The sequence below is a fragment of the Trachurus trachurus genome (assembly GCF_905171665.1).
Source record: "Trachurus trachurus genome assembly, chromosome: 9".
NCBI lineage: Eukaryota > Metazoa > Chordata > Actinopteri > Carangiformes > Carangidae > Trachurus > Trachurus trachurus.
The window spans coordinates 13,503,710-13,522,963 of record NC_139895.1 but is presented as its reverse complement, the minus strand read 5'-3'; the positions used below and the strand labels follow the sequence as shown (position 1 = coordinate 13,522,963).

The following is a 19,254-nucleotide window of genomic DNA, read 5'->3' as shown; positions in this document are numbered from 1 at the left end:
TTATCTGTGCGTGAAGGGCTGACTGAGCACAGAGGCTCAGTTTCAGCTTCGTGCTGCTTTACATTTACACAGTGACACACACACACACACACACACACACGCTCTCCTCTCCTGGGAACCTCCACCTTGTACAAGCAGGATACTGAGCAGCTCCACTGGAGCAGATGGGATTAAGGGCAAAGGCTGTTCAGTAACTGTTGTGTCCTCTTTTATATTTTTACATCAGGCTCAGACACGTTCAAATGATGCCTCGTCGTCATCGTCGTCGACGTGCATAGGTTCAGAGCGACAAATGGAGCTGTTCACACTGACATCGGCTCCGTCATCCGTGCTTCAACATCAGCGCCTCGTTCATCAGCTGCTTTGACACCCGCTGAATAAAAACATCCAGTAGCAGTCAGTCACACAGGTGTAGGAGGGCCTCCGTCGCATTAACACATCAGCCCTTAAGTCTTAATCTACCGGTCCATTCACCACCCAACCTCCTCCAAATGTCAACAACCTTTCTAAATCATTGACTTAACTCGGATCTAATGCTCACGTGTGTTTATTCAGCCAAGGGTTTGATCTCTATAGACTGAAAAGTCTTAATTTCCCTCTATTTTTACGTTTTTTTATCTTAACTTGGCAAAAATATGACAGGAGTGAACACACACCTTCTGCGACATGTGTGTGAGTGATTGTGAAGTAACATTTACCATAATGAATAATTAATGATGCATAAAACGGGTAAATGGGTCAGTGACAAATACTTTATTTTTTAATAAATGAAAATAAACAAAGCATGGGTCAAATTTGTTAAAATGTACATTTTGTATTCATGTTGGTTTTATGTCATTTGAAATTACATTTGTACCATTTTTTAACAAAAGTAAGACTGAATGCTCTGAAAATGTCAAATGGTATAACCACAAAAGAATGATAAATATTCTCCACCTACAGTGGATTTAAAGCAGAAGTAAGCGATCCGGTCGTTTTGGCTAATGCTGCGTTCCAGGCAGGCTTTTGAAACCGTAAATTACAGCTTCAAGTCACAACTTACGATTTTGTAGCGTTCCAGGCAACCCACTCGTGTTTTTCCGACCTGTTTTACCTGTGAAAGTCACTATAACGGCCACTCGTAACTTCCGACCCGTGAACTCGTACCAGATCGAACTGGTACAACTTCACAGGTCGGAAAAACACGAGTTACGAGTTTCCTTGAACGCACCATAACAGTCCTCGCCCCTACGTCACCACATTCACGGCGTCCCTTGGCTGCACACACAGCCCTGCATGCCGTTCTCTCTCCTCATTGGATAAAAACTGTAGGATACGATAAATGTTTTCTCTTCGGCTCAGAGCAGAGCAGAGGGACTGAGAGACCCGTGTTTCAGTCCAAACACTCTATGTAAGTGATTGCTGTCGGAAGATACAACTATTTAAGACTTATATTAACACAAATATATCACTTACTTCTGCTTTAAGTGTACTTATAAAAAGTATACGTTCTTCAGAAAAAAATTAATTGAAAGAGATTTTTTTGCTGTTTCTATATTTGAATTTTAATACATTTTATCAACACTGAGCAGAAAAGGAAAAAACCACACGCACATCCGTGCCAAGAACTTTGGGCAGGTGCTGAGCCAACACTGAGCAGGACATATCCTAAAACCACCCCTTTTTTTTCTAAATAAATGTGACAGATTATGTAAAATTTGTCAAGAACAATAGTGCTGCATTGCAAAAGCGAAATACATTTATTCCACATTATGAGTCCAGATTAAATGATATACTGTAGTCAGATTTGTATGAAAAAATACCAGATACACCACTTAACATTGCATTGCATCACATCATTGACCCAGATATGAATTAGGCAGTTTTAACTCATTTAACGACTTGTTAGCTAACACACTCAGGGATAGTTTAAGCACAAAAGCAACACAACAACATTGTCTACAGGTTAAAGGCTGCACAATAGACTACTTTAAGTACGACTAAGTGGCTGATGAACGTTGTAATGTACAGCCTTTTATTCACTGCCATCTTGAACTGCAAGCACGGGTTATTTAAGTTCATTCGAGTTTCTAAGCTTGAATTCCTCCCAAGTGCCCCCTGATGACATTATATGATACCACATTTTCCATTAGAAGAAGCATTTTCTTGAGCTGTGGCAAACAAAACATTGAAAATACAGTAACAGTCTGGACCATAACACAAACTGGAAGGTGCAGACACTGTGTGAATCATCCGACCTGTAGCCTGTATACGCAGAGCGTGGTGTGTTGCATGGAGAAGAGTTGTGTTGCTTGTTTTATTTTGATTGTGACATCTCAAAGTTTTCAGGTGTGAACGATGGTAAAGGGTACCGATGTCGGCCTCTCTGTCCGTCCATCTGTCCACACCACTTCAGTCTTGAGCACGATATCACGAAAATGACAGGGCCAGATTGCCATGAAATTTGGCAACGGGACTCACACCAACCCCAGAGGATGATTCATAATGTTTGCTAATTTGGTTCTGTTGTTATAAGTTTCTGCTGTCACAGTATGTAGGAGGACTTCTACTTCTCCTCCAATGGTTGTCATTGTGGGGAAACATTGACGCAAATTGTGTTTTTTTTCCCCACCCCGCCCCAAAATAAAACACCTTCCACTTCTTCCACAGAGATTTAATTATGTTTGATTTAATGTCGGGAACACAAATGCTTCATCGAGCCTGTATATTATACTTAAATAATTAATTTCCGCCTTTTTTCTTCTTGTCGCTCTCCTATCTGTTACAGAATCACTATCTTCGGTACCGGGGCCAAGTGGCTGTCGGTGCTGCAGGAGAGGAACCTGAAACCCTGTGAGTTGTGGTCACACATACACATCCAGAGACACACATGGACGCACAAAAATAACAAACAAAAAAAAAAAAAAAAGAGAGAGAGAGAGGGATGAATTAATTCTGTAACACACACACCTCCTACTCTGTGAGAATGGAACCTGGAACAAAAAGAGCAGATGGACACGATAATGATTATAATAGCGATGCTGTTTGACTCTAAATGTCCTTTATGCCATTTACTTTGTGAATCAACAGTTTGCCGCTGTGTCCTGGTGTTTGATACTGAATCGAAAGGGGGTAAAAATGCTGTTAGGATAATTCATATGAGTCATGGATAGGCCCGGCTAATTGCTTTTAGTGTCACAGCTCTCCAGAGAAAGATCCAGGTCTCTGCATATAATCAGAGTTGTGCCAGTGCTTATTAGCCTTCCTGCTAACCTCCGTCGCTCTCTTTCTCTCTCTCTTTCTGCTATTTGTGTGGCAAAAGTGTCTGTTTTGAAGTGCATGCTAAAATTATTGCTGCCTTGCCGTGCTCTTTTGTAAAAGGTACACTCTGTATTGTGACTGAACAAAGCCCTCGACAACTTCTCAAAATTGTTAGTGTCGGATTCGTCGTTGGGTGTAAAAATCTATCGATCAGTCATGCGGTGCACAACGTTTTGTAGTATTTTAGCTTCATGTGAACTGGGGAAAGACAAGAAAGTTCCAGTTGTGAAAGTTGCATGAGTTGGAATTAGCTTTTGGTGATTGTATTATATATGTATTTTATTTATATTATATGGATTGTATTATTACCTCTCCTCTCCCTTCCTCTCCTCCTCTCCTATGTCCTCTTCTCTTCTCTTCTCTTCTCTTCTCTTCTCTTCTCTTCTCTTCTCTTCTCTTCTCTTCTCTTCTCTTCTCTTCTCTTCTCTTCTCTTCTCTCCTCTCCTCTCCTCTCCTCTCCTCTCCTCTCCTCTCCTCTCCTCTCCTCTCCTCTCCTCTCCTCTAGTCTAATCTCCTTTCCTCTAGTCTAATCTCCTCTCCTATATCCTCTCCTCTCTTCTCTTCTCTCCTCTCCTATGTCCTCTCCTCTCCTACATCCTCTCCTCTCCTTTCCCCTCCCTCTTCCTCTCCTCTCCTCTCCTCTCCTCTCCTCTCCTCTCCTCTCCTCTCCTCTCCTCTCCTCTCCTCTCCTCTCCTCTCCTCTCCTCTCCTCTCCTCTCCTCTCTTCTCTTCTCCTCCTCTCCTAATGTTAAATTAGCACTTATAACAAATGTTTATTGCATAAACAGTTGTTGCGTCTCTCAGTTCCCACTGCGTCGTTATAATCACCACAAATCTTTATTCATGGGGCGACACTTTGTGTGTGTGTGTGTGTGTGTGCGTGTTTATCTGCCTGCAACTTGTAAATTAGCTAAACATATTCCCACTTCTGTGGCTAAACAGGAAGGCATGAAAAACAAAATCTCCAAAAACCTTTGCTCTGTCCCCCGTCTCTCTGCCCGGCCCCCGTCAGTCAGCCAACTACTTGATCCAGTTGGCCCTGATTCTGTGTGAGATTGGATGCTTATGAGAGAAAGAGCGTGGCAGAGGGAGATGATGTCTTGTCTCGTGCGTGCGTGTGTGTGTGTGTGTGTGTGTGTGTGTGTGTGTGTGTGTGTGTGTGTGTGTGTGTGTGTATGTGTGTGCAAGCATGTCTCTAGTGGGCAAGGGGAGGGGAGGGGAGGGGAGGGGGAGCATCTTCACCGGCTGCCCCAGCGGAGAGGCCCTTTTCCCTGGGCTGACATTTGGACCGGACACCTGGAGGCATGGTGGGGGGGTGGGGGTGGGGTAGCAAGAGTTCCCACTGTGTGTGTGTATGTGTGTGTGTGGGTTTGTATGTGTGTGTGTGTGTGTGTGTGTGTGTTTGTGTTTGTATGTGTGTGTTTATGGTGTGAGGGTCGGTGCCTGGAAGCTTATTAGTTTGCAGGATGTTATTGGCTTGGTGGTTTGGGCGTTTGTGTGTGTGTGTATGTGTGTATGCTGTCACATCAGGGTGTCACACAACATGTAGGGATGCATGGAGCCACAGCTGTTCACAGGTGCATGCTCACACTGACACCGTGTGTGTGTGTGTGTGTGTGTGTGTGTGATTCCTCACTGCAACTGGGGTTTATATGTCTCAAGCCTGTAGCTGAATTTCAGCATTGAAATCTTAGCACACATTTATATTCGATGGTGCAAGGAGGGAACGAAGCCGATGGGCTTGTACATAAGTTCCACCCCTGTCACTAATTACAACAAAACAAATTTCTATGGCTAACAAATAAACATAGAGAAAAAAAGGAGACCTACAAAACCTTTTTATATCTAATCAAATATGAAAAACACAAGAACCTTTTTTTAAAATACAGTCCAACGTGAGTTAAGCTCATTCAGAGCTTCAGTCTGAGCACAATCTGATCAAACATTCAATGCCAACTGCTAATACTCCAGCCATTTTTTTTCAGTTTTTTCATCTTTTCTCTCTCTCCAACCTCCGCAGCGGAATCACACAACCTCCAGTCTCTCCACACCATCCTGTCGACCGGGTCTCCTCTCAAACCTCAGACCTACGACTACGTGTACCGCTGCATCAAGAGCAACGTGCTGCTGGGCTCCATCTCAGGTCAGTGGCCGACACCAGATCCTGTCGGGACGGCGCTGTTTAGTCACTTTTTCTTTTTCTAATGATTCACTGTTTAATTCATCTAGACGGCACAAAGAGCAGAAACTTTTCCCAACAGTCACATGGAGAAAAAAATCCCCCAAAAAAAATCAAAGAGCGACACTGCAAAACAAACACAAAAGGACTGACACGTACATACAGACAGCAAATAAAAATAAATGATGGAGTATAGAGATGTACATTTTCCTCACCGCCCACAATGCAAATGCTAACACACACACACACACACACACACACACACACACACACACACACACACACACACACACACACACACACACACACACACACATACACACATGCACACACACAGTGGTCCTCTCAGCCCATTGTTATGTTGACAGGACAATAGAGCGCTATCTGCCTCTCTGTGAGTCCTGAAACGTTTAACATTTAGCACAGACTCGGTGACTGACGTATTGAAGACACACACACACACACACACACACACACACACACACACACACACACACATACATGCATGGATGCATGCACACACACTGACTACTAGCAGTTTGGTAGAATCACTCTTGCGCACACTGACGGCACCAAAACAAACACACTGACTGACAGCTGTACTGGGCGTAGCATTTAGCTTGAGATGCACACACATGCAAAGACACACACACACATGCTCACAGTGACATGCATGTGGGCAGACTGGACACGAGCGTCAAAGTGAAATGTCAGCCACAAGGCAGAAGTCTGGCAAGAGATGAAGAGAAAAAGAGAGTGGAGACAGCAGAGCAGATTGTATCGTGTTATTGTTTTCACCTCGTGTGTGTGTGTGTGTGTGTGTGTGTGTGTGTGTGTGTGTGTGTGTCCTCGAGGCTCCGACTGTAGCTGGAAGCGCCACTGAGGCGGCTTTGACTAATTTGGCAGGTGTCTATATGTCCGTCTGTGGACAGATTTGATCTCGGCGACGGCATCACAGCCGAGCGAGGTTCAGGAGTGCGAGTGAGGAGTTTGAACGTGGGCGTGGCCTCGTGGATCAGAACGTCAACGCCGTGTTGACGGGTGCTGTAGCCGGTGGGATTAGGATGCTTCCACAAAACAAACAAACAAACGCACAAACAAACAGACCTCGTGATTAAATCTGGTAAAGGCCGTTTCATGTTTGGCGCCGTTCAGCGGACGCAGGACGTTTCAGAGGAGCTTCGGTCTGAGCTGCTGCTGATCTGGAGTCTCTGCTCACTGGAGATTCAGATGTGAAACAGCTACGTTCACATTGATATAGAATAGAGAGCGATTGTGAACGCAGCGCATCACTCGGCAAGAAACACAAGTAGAGAGTCTGATGGAGTTTAAACCAAACCAAACCTTTTTACAATAAAGATGAACAGTAAAATTTCTACACAAATGATTTTTTAGAAATGTTGATATTTTCCTAGATTTCAGTTTTACTTTGTAGAGGAAGGTAAAAGGCATTAGCTCATGTGTGTGTGTGTGTGTGTGTGTGTGTTCTGTAGACCAGCATGTCCTGCCCCAGTCAGTTTCCTCCATGTCGCCAAGGGCAACAGCAGGTTGCAGCCCCGTTGGCTGCCAACCGACCTAACCTTGACCCCTGAGGTCATCTCCACGTTCGTGTGTGTGTGTCCTCAGGATTTATCACAGCATATGTGAGTGACTGGTGGTCATGGCGACATATGTGACGGGGCCCCTTTCACCGAGTTCACCCTGTGTGTGTGTGTGTGTGAGTGAGTGAGTGTGTGTAAGTAAGTGTGTGAGTGTCTGTAGATATTTTAATTTAGTTAATTAGAGGTTTTTTTTATTTATTTAATTTATCCAATTACTCATCTATTTCTTTTCTTTATTTCTATTTATGTCTATTCATTTATTCTGTGTGTGTGTGTGTGTGTGTGTGTGTGTGTGTGTGTGTGTGTGTGTGTGTGTGTGTGTGTGTGTGTGTGTGTGTGTGTGTGTGTGTGTGTGTGTGTGTGTGTGTGTGTGTGTGTGTGTGTGTGTGTGTGTGTGTGTGTGTGTGTGTGTGTGTGTGTGTGTGTGTCAGCAGGGATGTCATACCCCCACCACTCCTCATTGGGGGATTTTAACACTTTCACTGCTGGATTTCCTCCATCCTAATATACCTCCATCTGACTCCCCATATGCCACACACTCCTCCTCTTCTCTTCTCTTCTCTTCTCTTCTCTTCTCTTCTCTTCTCTTCTCTTCTCTTCTCTTCTCTTCTCTTCTCTTCTCTTCTCTTCTCTCCTCTCCTCTCCTCTCCTCTCCTCTCCTCTTCTTTTCTCTTCTTTTCTTTTTCACCCCAAACTGTTACAGTTGATATTCAAAGCACTCACACCTGCACAAATGAAAACATATATATACACACACATGCACATATACACTAAATGGCTGCTGATGGGAGGCATCCCAAGGAAGCAACAGTGGCTTTTGGCTTAAAATATACTTTTATTGTGTGTGTGTTCGTGTGTGTTCGTGTGTGTGTTCATGTGTGTGTATCCACCCATTAAAGTGAGTGTAATAATAAAATAATTGCGTGGTTTCCCACTATAGGTGTGTGTGTTTAATCAGAAGACAAAGTTTCCACTTCCTCCTGGGAGCCAATTAAAGCTCAATAAGGAACCTGGCAGATAGAGAAGCGGAGAGAACGAGTGTAAAGAACAGAAAGATAAGCAAGAGAGAGAGAGGGAGAGAGAGAGGGAGGGGAGGAGCGGTAGAAGGGCAGAGAGCAGTTGAGAGGAAGCGAAACAAGATGGATGGATGGAGTCTGTGATACAGAGAGGGAATGAAACAGGGAGGTAGAGACTGAACAATGGGAGGGGAGATGAATAGAACGTGTCAGAAATAGTAAATGATTGGAAGGTAGAAAAAGACAAATGGATATTGCGGCAAAGGAAGTGTGTGTGTGTGTTTGCGTGTGTGTGTGTGTGCACGCTCATGACAGTTTTAGGAAATGTGCTGCAACAGAGACAAACTCCTATATAGGTCAATGGAGGTGGAGCAGAGCGCTAACGCTTCCAGTTTGTGTCGCAGATTGATACCAACACTCGGTTTAGTAAATGTCTCCACGTCAGTGTTAACGGATGTTGTTGCTTAGTTACCGGACGCAAGGAGCTCCTCCTGTACATTACAGCAGTGTACACCCCAGGTGGCGTAAGGTGAAATAAATTAAAAAGTGAGGTGTGTGTGTTTTCTGTTTGAGGCGGATCTCTGTGGGGCTGAAGATGAGCTGTATCATAGTTTGTTTTGTTTGTTTTTTTTTTAACTTTTTTTTTTTTCACAATGGTAACATGACAAATCCATTTCCCTTCATATACATTTTTTATTTTTTACAGCTGCACATTATCTTAACACTTATAATTAAAAGTTGTATAATAAAGCAGTATGATAAAATAATAATAAATAGAACATAAAATCAATTATACATATTTAAAGTGAGAAAAAGACACACAAAAAGAAAATAGTAAAGGAAGATAAATGGAATATATTAAAAAAAGAATTATAATATTGTTAATAAGAAGAAGAATTTGAAGGAATAAATAAATAAATTAATAAAATAAATAAAGGAGAGAGATCCACTCTAGGTATCAAATGACATGGTGTTTAGCTGTATCATAGTTGAAGCTGAATTTATTCGACACGTAATCATTCAAGTACTAAAGTTACTAAAGTTAAATGAGACACTTCATTAAGGATTAGTTACTGTTTTGGATTACTTCCTGTGTCTGTGTCACATAAGGAGACCAGCAGCAGGTCTGAGTCAGTTCATCCCAATGGGAGAAGATCACAGATCATCACAGGTTATTTTGCTTCATTGTCACCAAAATAAACATGGGAGCCTTTTCCTTTTTTTCCCTCCCCGACAAGAAGCCGATCCTCCAAACAGCCTGACATCAAAAATCAGGAGAAAACCAACTTTATTTGTGACCTGCCTCTGCCTCAGCAACAAACTCACAGACGATCTCACATCGTCTCTCCTCCATCGGTTCATTCTGGTTTAACTGCCGCAGGCGACACTTTCCGAGTACAGAAGTTTAAACAATTTATTATTATTACTTCAAAAGTATCCCAAGCAATTTCACTTTTTAGTACAATGTCACTTTCTCGCTTTAGCTCTCCATCTTTTAATATTGCATTGTGGTTTTATTGATGACGTCGTCCAGTCCAATCGCCTTCAGGATTAATAAAGTTGTGTTGTAGGTTTTCAGGGAATTCATATATGAAACAATAAATTTTGAATTTAAAGTAAGATAAAACTGGTATTTTCTTATTGAATAACACTGTTACAGGGAGTATCATTAGACTGACATGATCTTGCACTTGATCTTCTAATCTAACAGATAAAAACAAGCTGCAAAAATCAGGCACAAATTCAAACTGTATCTAGTGTTGTTGTGTCTTGACTAAGCGTTTACGACCACGTCCACTTCAGTAACTGGAACTGTAAACCATTTAATTACCACACAAGCTGCATAAAGAGCAGTATTTATACTTATGTTATTATACTTATGTACAGTATTAGCCTTATGGAGCTCTTTGCAAAAGAATGGTTTCCTTTTTCCCTTTTTCTTCTTAAAATAAAAACTCCACATAAGAACTCCAGAGTGTTTCATTTCAGTCCATCAACCAACTAAATCTCTCCCTCTGTGCGTCTGTTCCTTCTCTCACCTCTCCACCCAGGTGGCACCGACATAGTGTCATGTTTCATGGGCCAGAACCCAACAGTTCCAGTGTATCGGGGCGAGATCCAAACAAGAAACCTCGCCATGGCTGTGGAAGCCTGGGGCTTTGACGGTAAGAGTGTGCGTGTGCGTGTGTGTGCGTGTGTGTGTGTGTTTGATACTGAGTGGTTGAAGTCCTCAGAAGAAGTAGAACATTATTGCTTTTTTTTTCTTGCTCTTTCTATTTTTTTTTCTCCGAAACTCCGAAGCTTTCAGGGGATTTATGTGGCAATCTGCACTGACAACAACAAGGTCTACAGATCCAAGTAGAGATTTTTAAGGAAGTTGCAGGTTTGAGTCCTGGGAACGACTGAAGGAAAAAAAAAAAAATAAAAAAAAAAAAAATAATGAGCAAAAATTAATCATAAGCAAATTTTTAAAAAGCTGCTGAGATGCCCTTGAGCAAACTTCCCATCTGCCTCTGGAGCTGCTCGGTAGCTTACCAGAACAAGACGGTGGTTATACTTGGTTGCTCCCATATGGGGGGACAACGTGCCTGTACCTGTGTTGGCGTGAATGTGAAGCTAGCCATGGCTGAAAGAGTGGGAGAGTAATTAGTGAATGTTTCCTGAATAAATACAGGTACACACTTCAGGAAAACTATTTTTTTTTCCATTAAAAGTCAAAAAAGAGTGATTTTTTCCCCCCCTTTTTTTTTATCTTGCTGGGAGTCTTCAAAGCCCTCTGTTTTTCTCATTGATTTCAGTCCCTTGTTCCCCCAGCTCCCAATCCCTGCTGTGGGCTGCACTGGCGCGTCTCCACCACCTCAAAGGAGAGTGGATTGAGGGATAATTTAAAGGCAGTTTTGTAGGAAGAGCTTGGGATTATTTTAGTTGGTCTCTAAGCCTATAACACCATCCTGAGGGAGGAGGTGAGGGCTGTGTGAAACCACACACAAAAGACTATCAGGTTCTGTGAGTGTGGGATACATTACCTGCTGATTTTTTTTTGTTGTTTTGCTTTTTTATCTGAGATTGATTTATACTGTATCTGTGGAGGTGTGTGTTTGTCTTGGATGTGTATCCAGGTGGATGTGTGTGTGTTGCAGCAAAGTACATCTGAAGCTTCTAACTTTATTTTGTTCTCGTTTGTGTGTGTGTGTGTGGCAGGTAAGCCTGTATGGGGAGAGAGTGGGGAGCTTGTCTGCTCCAAGCCGATCCCCTGCCAGCCAACACACTTCTGGAACGATGAGAATGGGAGCAAATACCACAAAGCGTACTTTTCTACATATCCTGGTACGTACAGTACACAAAGCTGCTAATGCAAACGTCGAATGCAGCACACATGTAAACAAACAAAGCAGAGAGAAAAGAAAAGGATGACAGTATGACAGACTGCCCTGTAGTAAATACTGCATAAAAACTTTAAATTCTAATTTTCTACTCCTGCTTTTAACATTATAGGTCTTAAATAAGTTTTTCATTATTGTTTTACCATTGATTATTATCATTGCAAAACATTCCTGCAAAAATCAAACCCTGTGCGTGCCACTTGTTTCTCTCCAGGCGTGTGGGCTCATGGCGACTACTGTAAAATCAACCCAAAGACAGGAGGCATCGTCATGCTGGGCAGGAGGTCGGTCATTTGCTCTCTCTCTCGCTCTGGGAGCTGCTTCAGTGTTGAAATAATAAAAAACTGTTTAATCACTGTGATTGCAACTGATTTGTTTATTTAGAGTATTATGCAAATGGCCAGGTTTAAATGTTATCCATGCAGATTGCTGATATTAAACATTAGATGATTATCTTTTTTAATTTTTTGTCTATTTGAAGAGAATGGAAGGGTTTTTTTTTTTTTGTGCTGCTCAGAAAGCCTGGCTGCCTCTATCGACTCTCAGGCTGTTTTACGGCACCGTACGAGATTGCTTTATATCAAAAAACAATAAAAGAGGGTTCAGCTAAGGGTAACGGGAGATAAACTGAAAGTACAGGAATATACGTATCTGGAAACAAACTGATAAACATATAGTTTCAATATTGTTTGTGTGTAAAGAAAGGCAGAGTAACCAGCTTACAGAAAGTGAAATTGTCTGTGTGCTGGAGGATTGTTTCTCTACGTTGCTGTGTGTGTGTGATGTGATGTGTGTGTGTGGTTAGACATCCTCACAGTGACTGACACTAAAGTTCTGAATGTTGAACTTCTTGTTTCTTCTGCAGCGACGGCACGTTGAACCCCAACGGAGTCCGATTTGGCAGCTCGGAGATCTATAACATTGGTGAGTCTTGAACGTAGCAGGTGGAGCAGAGTGTGGGCGGAAGAGAGGAGGGGAAAAAAGAGAGAGAGAGACGACAAAATCATTGCAGTTACACTTTGTCATAACTACACATTATTGAGCATTAGTTCAGTATCATACCATATATATCATATCATGAAGTACTCCACCTACAAAAACACAGTTATAAATGTTGAACTCTGGATTATTGATCTCATAATGTGTTTAATTACTGTATTTTCATACTTATTAATCATGTATTATATGATATTAGATGATGTTTTATGCTGCACTCACACATACAGTGATTTAGACATACATTAGCAAGTGTGGTAATAGATGTTTTGTTATCTTGTCATAAAATTTTATCACAGTAGCACAACACACAGTGTTTATTAATGATTAACTGAGCCATTGTAAGTGTGTTGCGCCTGTTTCTAAAGTTTGTTAACAATAGCACAATTTCTTCAACACATACACAGTGTTTCTGTATAGTTTTAAAGTTAAAGTCTCACTCCTCTCAAACTCTGCCAACATCAACCCCATCTTTTCCTTTTTCTCTCCTCCCTCCACCTCTCACCTCCTCCTCTCTCCTCACCTCTCTCATCTTCTCCCCTCCTTTTTGATTTGCCTCCTCGTCCTCTAATCTGCCCTCTCTCTCTCTCTCTCTCTCCTCTGCCCCTCACCCTTTGCAGTGGAGGCGTTCGAGGAAGTGTCAGACAGCCTTTGCGTCCCTCAGTACAGCGCCGACGGAGAGGAGCGGGTTATTTTGTTCTTAAAGATGGCCCCCGGTAAACCCTTCTCCGCCGAGTTGGTGGCGAAGATTAAAAGCGCCATTAGAAAAGCTCTGTCCGCCCGACACGTCCCCGCGCTGCTGCTGGAGACCAGAGACATTCCTGTAAGAGAAATAGGAATATAAATCAGATATGAACAAAGCTGTCAGATTATCCTGTTACAATGGCTGCACCTGCAAAAGTCAATTTCTGCTTAGACTGACAGCGCCTTTTCCTCATCCCTCTGCAGTACACCATCAGCGGGAAGAAGGTGGAGGTGGCCGTGAAGCAGGTGATCGCCGGGCGGGAGGTGGCGCAGAGAGGAGCCTTCTCCAACCCGGACTCACTGGATCTCTACAAGAACATTCCTGAACTGCAGAACTATTAGAGACGAGGCTTCACAGAGGAGCCGGAGATAAGGAGCCACCTGACGAGAGTTCATCTTAGTTTTTAAAATTAACTTCATTCAGATTTACTGGAACAGGGGGAGAGGGCGGTGAAAAGTGCAGCGCAGAAAGACGCCCTGAGCTTTTATACGGGGCATTCATATTATGTATATATGTCAAAATGATGCAAAATCGGTACGAATAGTTTGCGTATATAATAATACAATAAAAAGTCTGTGGTACCAGGCAGACGAGGGACCTTATAAACCTGAGGTGTAACTGCTCTGTAGTCTAGTTTACAAACAAAGTGGTCAAGCAGCCGCTCTTGTCGTTCAGCCGCGCAAATACTGTAGATGTTGAACTGGATTCTGCTTTTGGGTGTTAACGTGACGTGCTTGGCATCCGCTCGTACTCCAAAGCCACACAACCCACAACGGAGGGGTGACATTTTTTTGGCGTTAGGCGCTTTACAGTCCAATCGCTATCAGCCAGCGAAGAACCAAATCTCTCTGAGTCACCTGCTGTAACCGTGGTGCTGGTTCTGAGCAGGTCCAGGGCTGAAAGTCCATGGAAGCGCACATACATACACTTATACACACACTTATACACTTATTTGGGATAAACACCTCAGCTTTGGCTCGTATCACCATATCATTGTTATGTGGTGTGTGTCGCTTTATTAAATGTATATATATGAATATATATGAATGATATTATTATATATATATATGAACTTAAATATATATATATAGAAGGATTTTTGAGTATCATAACACGTCACAAGATCAAGTTTAAACGAACCAGAGACTCCAGATAAAACAAAACTAACTGAACATTTGCCCTGGACACTAACTAAACTGAACTAAACACTTACCAACCTCTTGTTGTGTCACATGATCAGTCCTAAAACATCATCTGACCACGTAACGCTGCTTCCATTTCATTCCATCCAAGTTCTCTTCAATGGAAAGTTTTTAAACCCCTTATTTCAGAAACTAGTCTACAAACAGGTCAGTCGAGATCAAGTGTGAACTGAAAGTGAGCGAATGTTCCTATCACCACAAAAGCCTGTATCGATTAGTTCCATATCGATAAGTCCATGTTTGTCATAATAACTGTAGGAAAAAATGTGTTCTCCTCAAGATAGCTGCAGCAGCACAGCCTCGGTTATTTCGTTTTTTTGCTTTGTACATGGGAATTATTTATTTAAAATGTCCTCATGCTGTGTGATGAAGCCTGAAGGCTAATTAATGTCGTTAAAGATGAACTGCAGCGTTTTTTGGTCACTAGTGGCACCACTGGGCAATTCGGGTTTAATGATAACAAAAACACTAAATTGCTGGGGTGTTTCATTTCATGTCGGGAGAGAAGAAACAAACAACACGGACCTGACCAGAATGTGAATGTGTGGAGAAATCACGGATCTAAATGTCTGATGGAGATTTTAATGTTTCTTTTTCTTTTTTCTAACTGGACTTTTTTGTGATTATTTAATGTAACATGTTTAAAGGTACGAATGTAAAAACAAGTCAACTGGAAAACTCTGCAGTTCATCTTCAATGCCATACTCTGCTTAGATTGAATAAATGTCTTCTTTTAAGGTTGCCATGTGGAGACTTTGACCTCTGGAAGTGCTACAGTACAGAGCTAATATACACCCATGTTGTATTTGCATTCAGGATACAGAAGACAGACATGTCCATATTCCTGCCAATGGTGTCACACTAATAGCTTTTTAAGTGTTTTCAAGGTTAGACGTGATCTCATGATGTTTTTGTTTTTTGTTTTTTGTTTTTAGCCCTAAAAGATGCGCACAGTGCTTTTTTGGTGAGCAACATGTAAAAGGCTGAACATGCAGAGGTTCTCTAACGCAGACAGGGATCATGGTTTGATAACTGTACACGTTGCACTTTAGTACTATATATGTGGCATTGTTCATGGTTGAAATCTAGTGATGGATCATCTAGTTTTCCCGTGCTGTAGTATGCATGCACGTTACGCAGTTATTTCTTTTCTGCAGTTATATATAATAAGCCAGGAGTTTGCAGTTCTGTAATTCAGGGTGTGTCACATGTAAATAGTAAAGTGACTGTATTTGGTTCTTCCGTGTTCACCTTCAGTAAATCTGGAAATGCATTTTTTTTTTTCCTTTTTAAAAAAAAATCATAATTATTATTACAGTACTACTACTTTGGGGTGTCAGCAGCACCATGATGAGGGGGGGTCACTGTCTGGACCTGGTTGAGTGGATGTGAACCTGCACACCTCGGCTTTGTTCTGTTCTTATTGAGGGTGATATTTTGCATCAGAAACTGAGTCAGTCTTGTATCCGGGGAGATTTTGTTGCATTTCCTGGTTGACAGCTGTCACCTGCCCAATAAAGTCAAGTCAGTGTGAGAGCAAAAGCTCAAACAAATAACGAGTGTTCCCAAGTTTCAGCCTTTAATACCCGTCACAGATTTACAGCATCTGCATCTACACTGTTTCCCTGAGACAAACAGGGAGTCACTTTATCTTATGCATGCTGGACACATGCACAGGAGTTTGTTAGAAATTACTTTTTCTTTTCTTTCTTTTTCTTTTTTTTTTTTTTACAGTTTACTTATGAATTCTTACACGACAACCACCAGCAACACAAAAGTCCATTAATTTTCATCAACATTTTCACTGATACTCATGTAGCTTCACCTGTAGGTGCCATTGCCATAAACAGCCAATAACATGCTATTACTAAATCAGTACTGGTGCTACAGGTAGCAGCTTGTGATGTCACCTCAGCATGTGGACGTCTGCTAGGGTGAATAATAAAAGAAGTGACAGCCTGGTGGAATAACAGAAAAGAGAGAGTGTGTTTGAGTAAATGCCTCTTTATGTGTTTTTCTCTGTGTTTTGTTGAGTGTGTGGAAGCCAGTCATTTTGACAGACGTATACTGGAGAAATAAACTTGGCAGTTTTAAAACTCCCTCTAACCTTTATGAGTGTGAGCGCTCAGACCTGCCAGTCAGCCCAACTTCAAAACATAATAGAGCAAAATATAAAAATAGAGACTTTGGTTAGAGTCCAGTTCCTCAGTGCAAAAAGTCTCACTAATCAGATTCTTAGTATTTTCTAAATCTATTTCTAACATTAGAAAATGTTTTGTTGGCGTCATGTCAATCTGGTTGAGACATAGCAGGGTGACAAAAATTGAGCAATTGTTGACAAATGGAAAAGCTGAAGTGTTTACCAAATTCACAAATAATAACCATCTGATGAACGTGAATGATAAGTGCCGTGCAGCCACCCCGCGGAGGCTGCCTGTTGGGATTCATCCCACTTGTCTCATAACAGAGCACGTCACAAACCAGAAAATGATTTGACTCGATCGTACTTAGAGCGGCTGACAGTTAATTTACTCTGTTTAATCAATTTAACTGTAAATGGAAACTGCACAGGCTAAGTGCAAACAGTTTATTTAAAGTTATTTTGTTATAAAAGTGACCTGTGGTGCTAAGGGAAAAGCTTGACTTCCACACAACACTTAAAGTGACTGGATTGGACTGTGATTGATTTGAATCAGTGTTTTATGAAACAACTTGAAAGTGCCATTACTTTTCATTACTCAATAATAAAAACAAACATTGTAGTTTGCGTAGATTAAAAGCAAACTAGAGGAATCATAATTTTGTCATGTATCTGTTTCTGAAACCTCAGTTTATAGTTGTCTGTCGTTTTTCTTATGTAAAGACACTAGAAAATCTAAATCTGACAGCAGCCAATCAATAAATCATTTATCCTACAGGTAACTTCATTATCCCAAGATGACTTCTTCAAATGTCCTGCTTTGTCAGACCGGCAGGCAGCAGCAACTAAACTAAAAGATGTTGCATTTGACACAAAGGACCAAAAAATGTGCAACAGCTGGTTGCACATGGGCAGCCAGAGAGTGAAACTGCCCCAGAGTCAAAGGTGAAAGGTCAAGGTCGTCTACTGACTCCTGGCTGATGACTCTATTGGCAATGATTTACAATGACTGTGTCCAAAATCACTCCCGATTCCCTACATAGGGAGATTTTGTAGAGCTCTCAGAACAGTTAGTAAAGTATCCCTTAATACATTGTAAAAAGTTGTGTTCGATCGGTCATTCACCAAACAATAGTACCATCATGCATTGCACAGAGCAATCGACCCAAGTGTCTGGAAGTGCTTTTTCATTCTATCAATGAACTCGCTGTAGAAATGGAGAGCCCCAGATGTTGAGCACGGGTCGCCCAATGAATGAGTTTGGACAATTAAGGTAGCTACTTTACTTTACCGTAACCCTTAAGTCTTTGTTGAAAGTCAATAATGAACCTTGTTTGCCTTGATAAACAAGGGATTATGTGTCTGACTGCTCCAAGAAATCACTGCTCCAATCACGTAATAAAAAAAAAAACTTGATTCAAACAAATCTCCAAACACAAATACAATGTTTTCAGCAGAGTGGTAAAATTACATCTTAGCAAACAGGTTTGTCTAGATTATTATGATGAGTGATGACTTTTAGGAGTGTCGGTAAATTGTACATTTTGTTATCTTTGCAAGATTTTTGTCTTGTTTTTATGCTAAGCTCAGCAAGGCTAAGCTAACTGGCCCCAGCAACATATTTAGTGAACAGATGCGAAAATGGCGTCACATCAAATTGTCACTAATGGTGCTATAATGTACAAACCCACCTCTATGGTAAATATGTTAATGAAGAGATTATTCTGTGTTTGGTTTTGATTTTTTGTTTTTTTCCAATTGCAGCCTCTAGAGGCCATTAAAGGAACTGTATATTCACACACCTTTGCAGTTCCCCAACCACTGAAATGTGGTTGGTGGTGAGACTGTGTAATATAGGACACACTATGCTCACTTCAAGTTCTGATGAATTCATTACCTGCTCCTCATTTATCCTCCGAATCAGGAGTTGGAAACCTTCCCACTTCCCAGATGAGTTATTGTTCCTTTCTTTTGTATCCTATCTTCCATGTCCCCAATTATCCTCAGGTGACAGTAGCTACACTCACTGAAGCCCGCTCCCTCCCGCTCCCTCCCGCTCACCCCCATAGGAGACTTGTTAAGTCTAAACTGGTTCCCAGAGAGACTTTCTCCAGAAAGGTTGATCACAACATCAATAAAGGAGCCTCTACGTGCTTTACCTCTGTGCAGGCGTCGTGCTGGCAGGAATGTGGCGGAGACATGTTTAATCTTGAAGTGAGAATGAAGCATGTCACCCTCTCGCTGTCATCCAAGGTGTGGGAAAGAAGAAGCTTCTGTTTGAGTCTGGTCAAAGGGAACGGGATCACCACAGGGAGTTGAGGAGGAAGGGAGAGCTTTATTTGTTCTACATGTTTTTATTCAATCTAGCAGGAATTAACCACGTGGGGATACAGTGACTGGGGGTCAACAGTTACTTGCAGGGAAGGAGGGAGTATCGGTGTGTTGAATGTGAGGTAGCTCACGGTGCTGTACATGGTAGGTAGACAGCGTTCTTCTCCTATCTAATAATGGTGCCATACCATGAACAAGTCTCTGCCAACCAGGGCCGGCTCTACGCAGGGGCAAGAGGGGGCAGCACCCCCTCAAATAAATGTCTTGCCCCCTCAAATCCAAATTTTAGAAGTTGAGAAAGCACATTTTAATATACTCAAAAAATTTGTATATTACAAGTTGACTAAATTATCTGCAGTAG

At 41.8% G+C, this 19,254-nt stretch overlaps 1 protein-coding gene across 1 annotated transcript in view; it reads left to right on the top strand.

Moving 5' to 3' along the window:
• The window catches only part of aacs (acetoacetyl-CoA synthetase), a 42,221-nt gene extending 27,058 nt beyond the window's left edge, over positions 1-15,163 (top strand). The window contains exons 11-18 of the mRNA XM_083979308.1: positions 2,768-2,832; positions 5,321-5,443; positions 10,148-10,261; positions 11,298-11,423; positions 11,694-11,763; positions 12,345-12,403; positions 13,096-13,298; positions 13,424-15,163. Of these exons, the coding sequence (XP_083835434.1) occupies positions 2,768-2,832; positions 5,321-5,443; positions 10,148-10,261; positions 11,298-11,423; positions 11,694-11,763; positions 12,345-12,403; positions 13,096-13,298; positions 13,424-13,561 (898 nt within the window). The 3' untranslated portion in view covers positions 13,562-15,163. The remainder of the gene's footprint in view (positions 1-2,767; positions 2,833-5,320; positions 5,444-10,147; positions 10,262-11,297; positions 11,424-11,693; positions 11,764-12,344; positions 12,404-13,095; positions 13,299-13,423) is intronic.
• Positions 15,164-19,254: the final 4,091 nt, after the last annotated feature.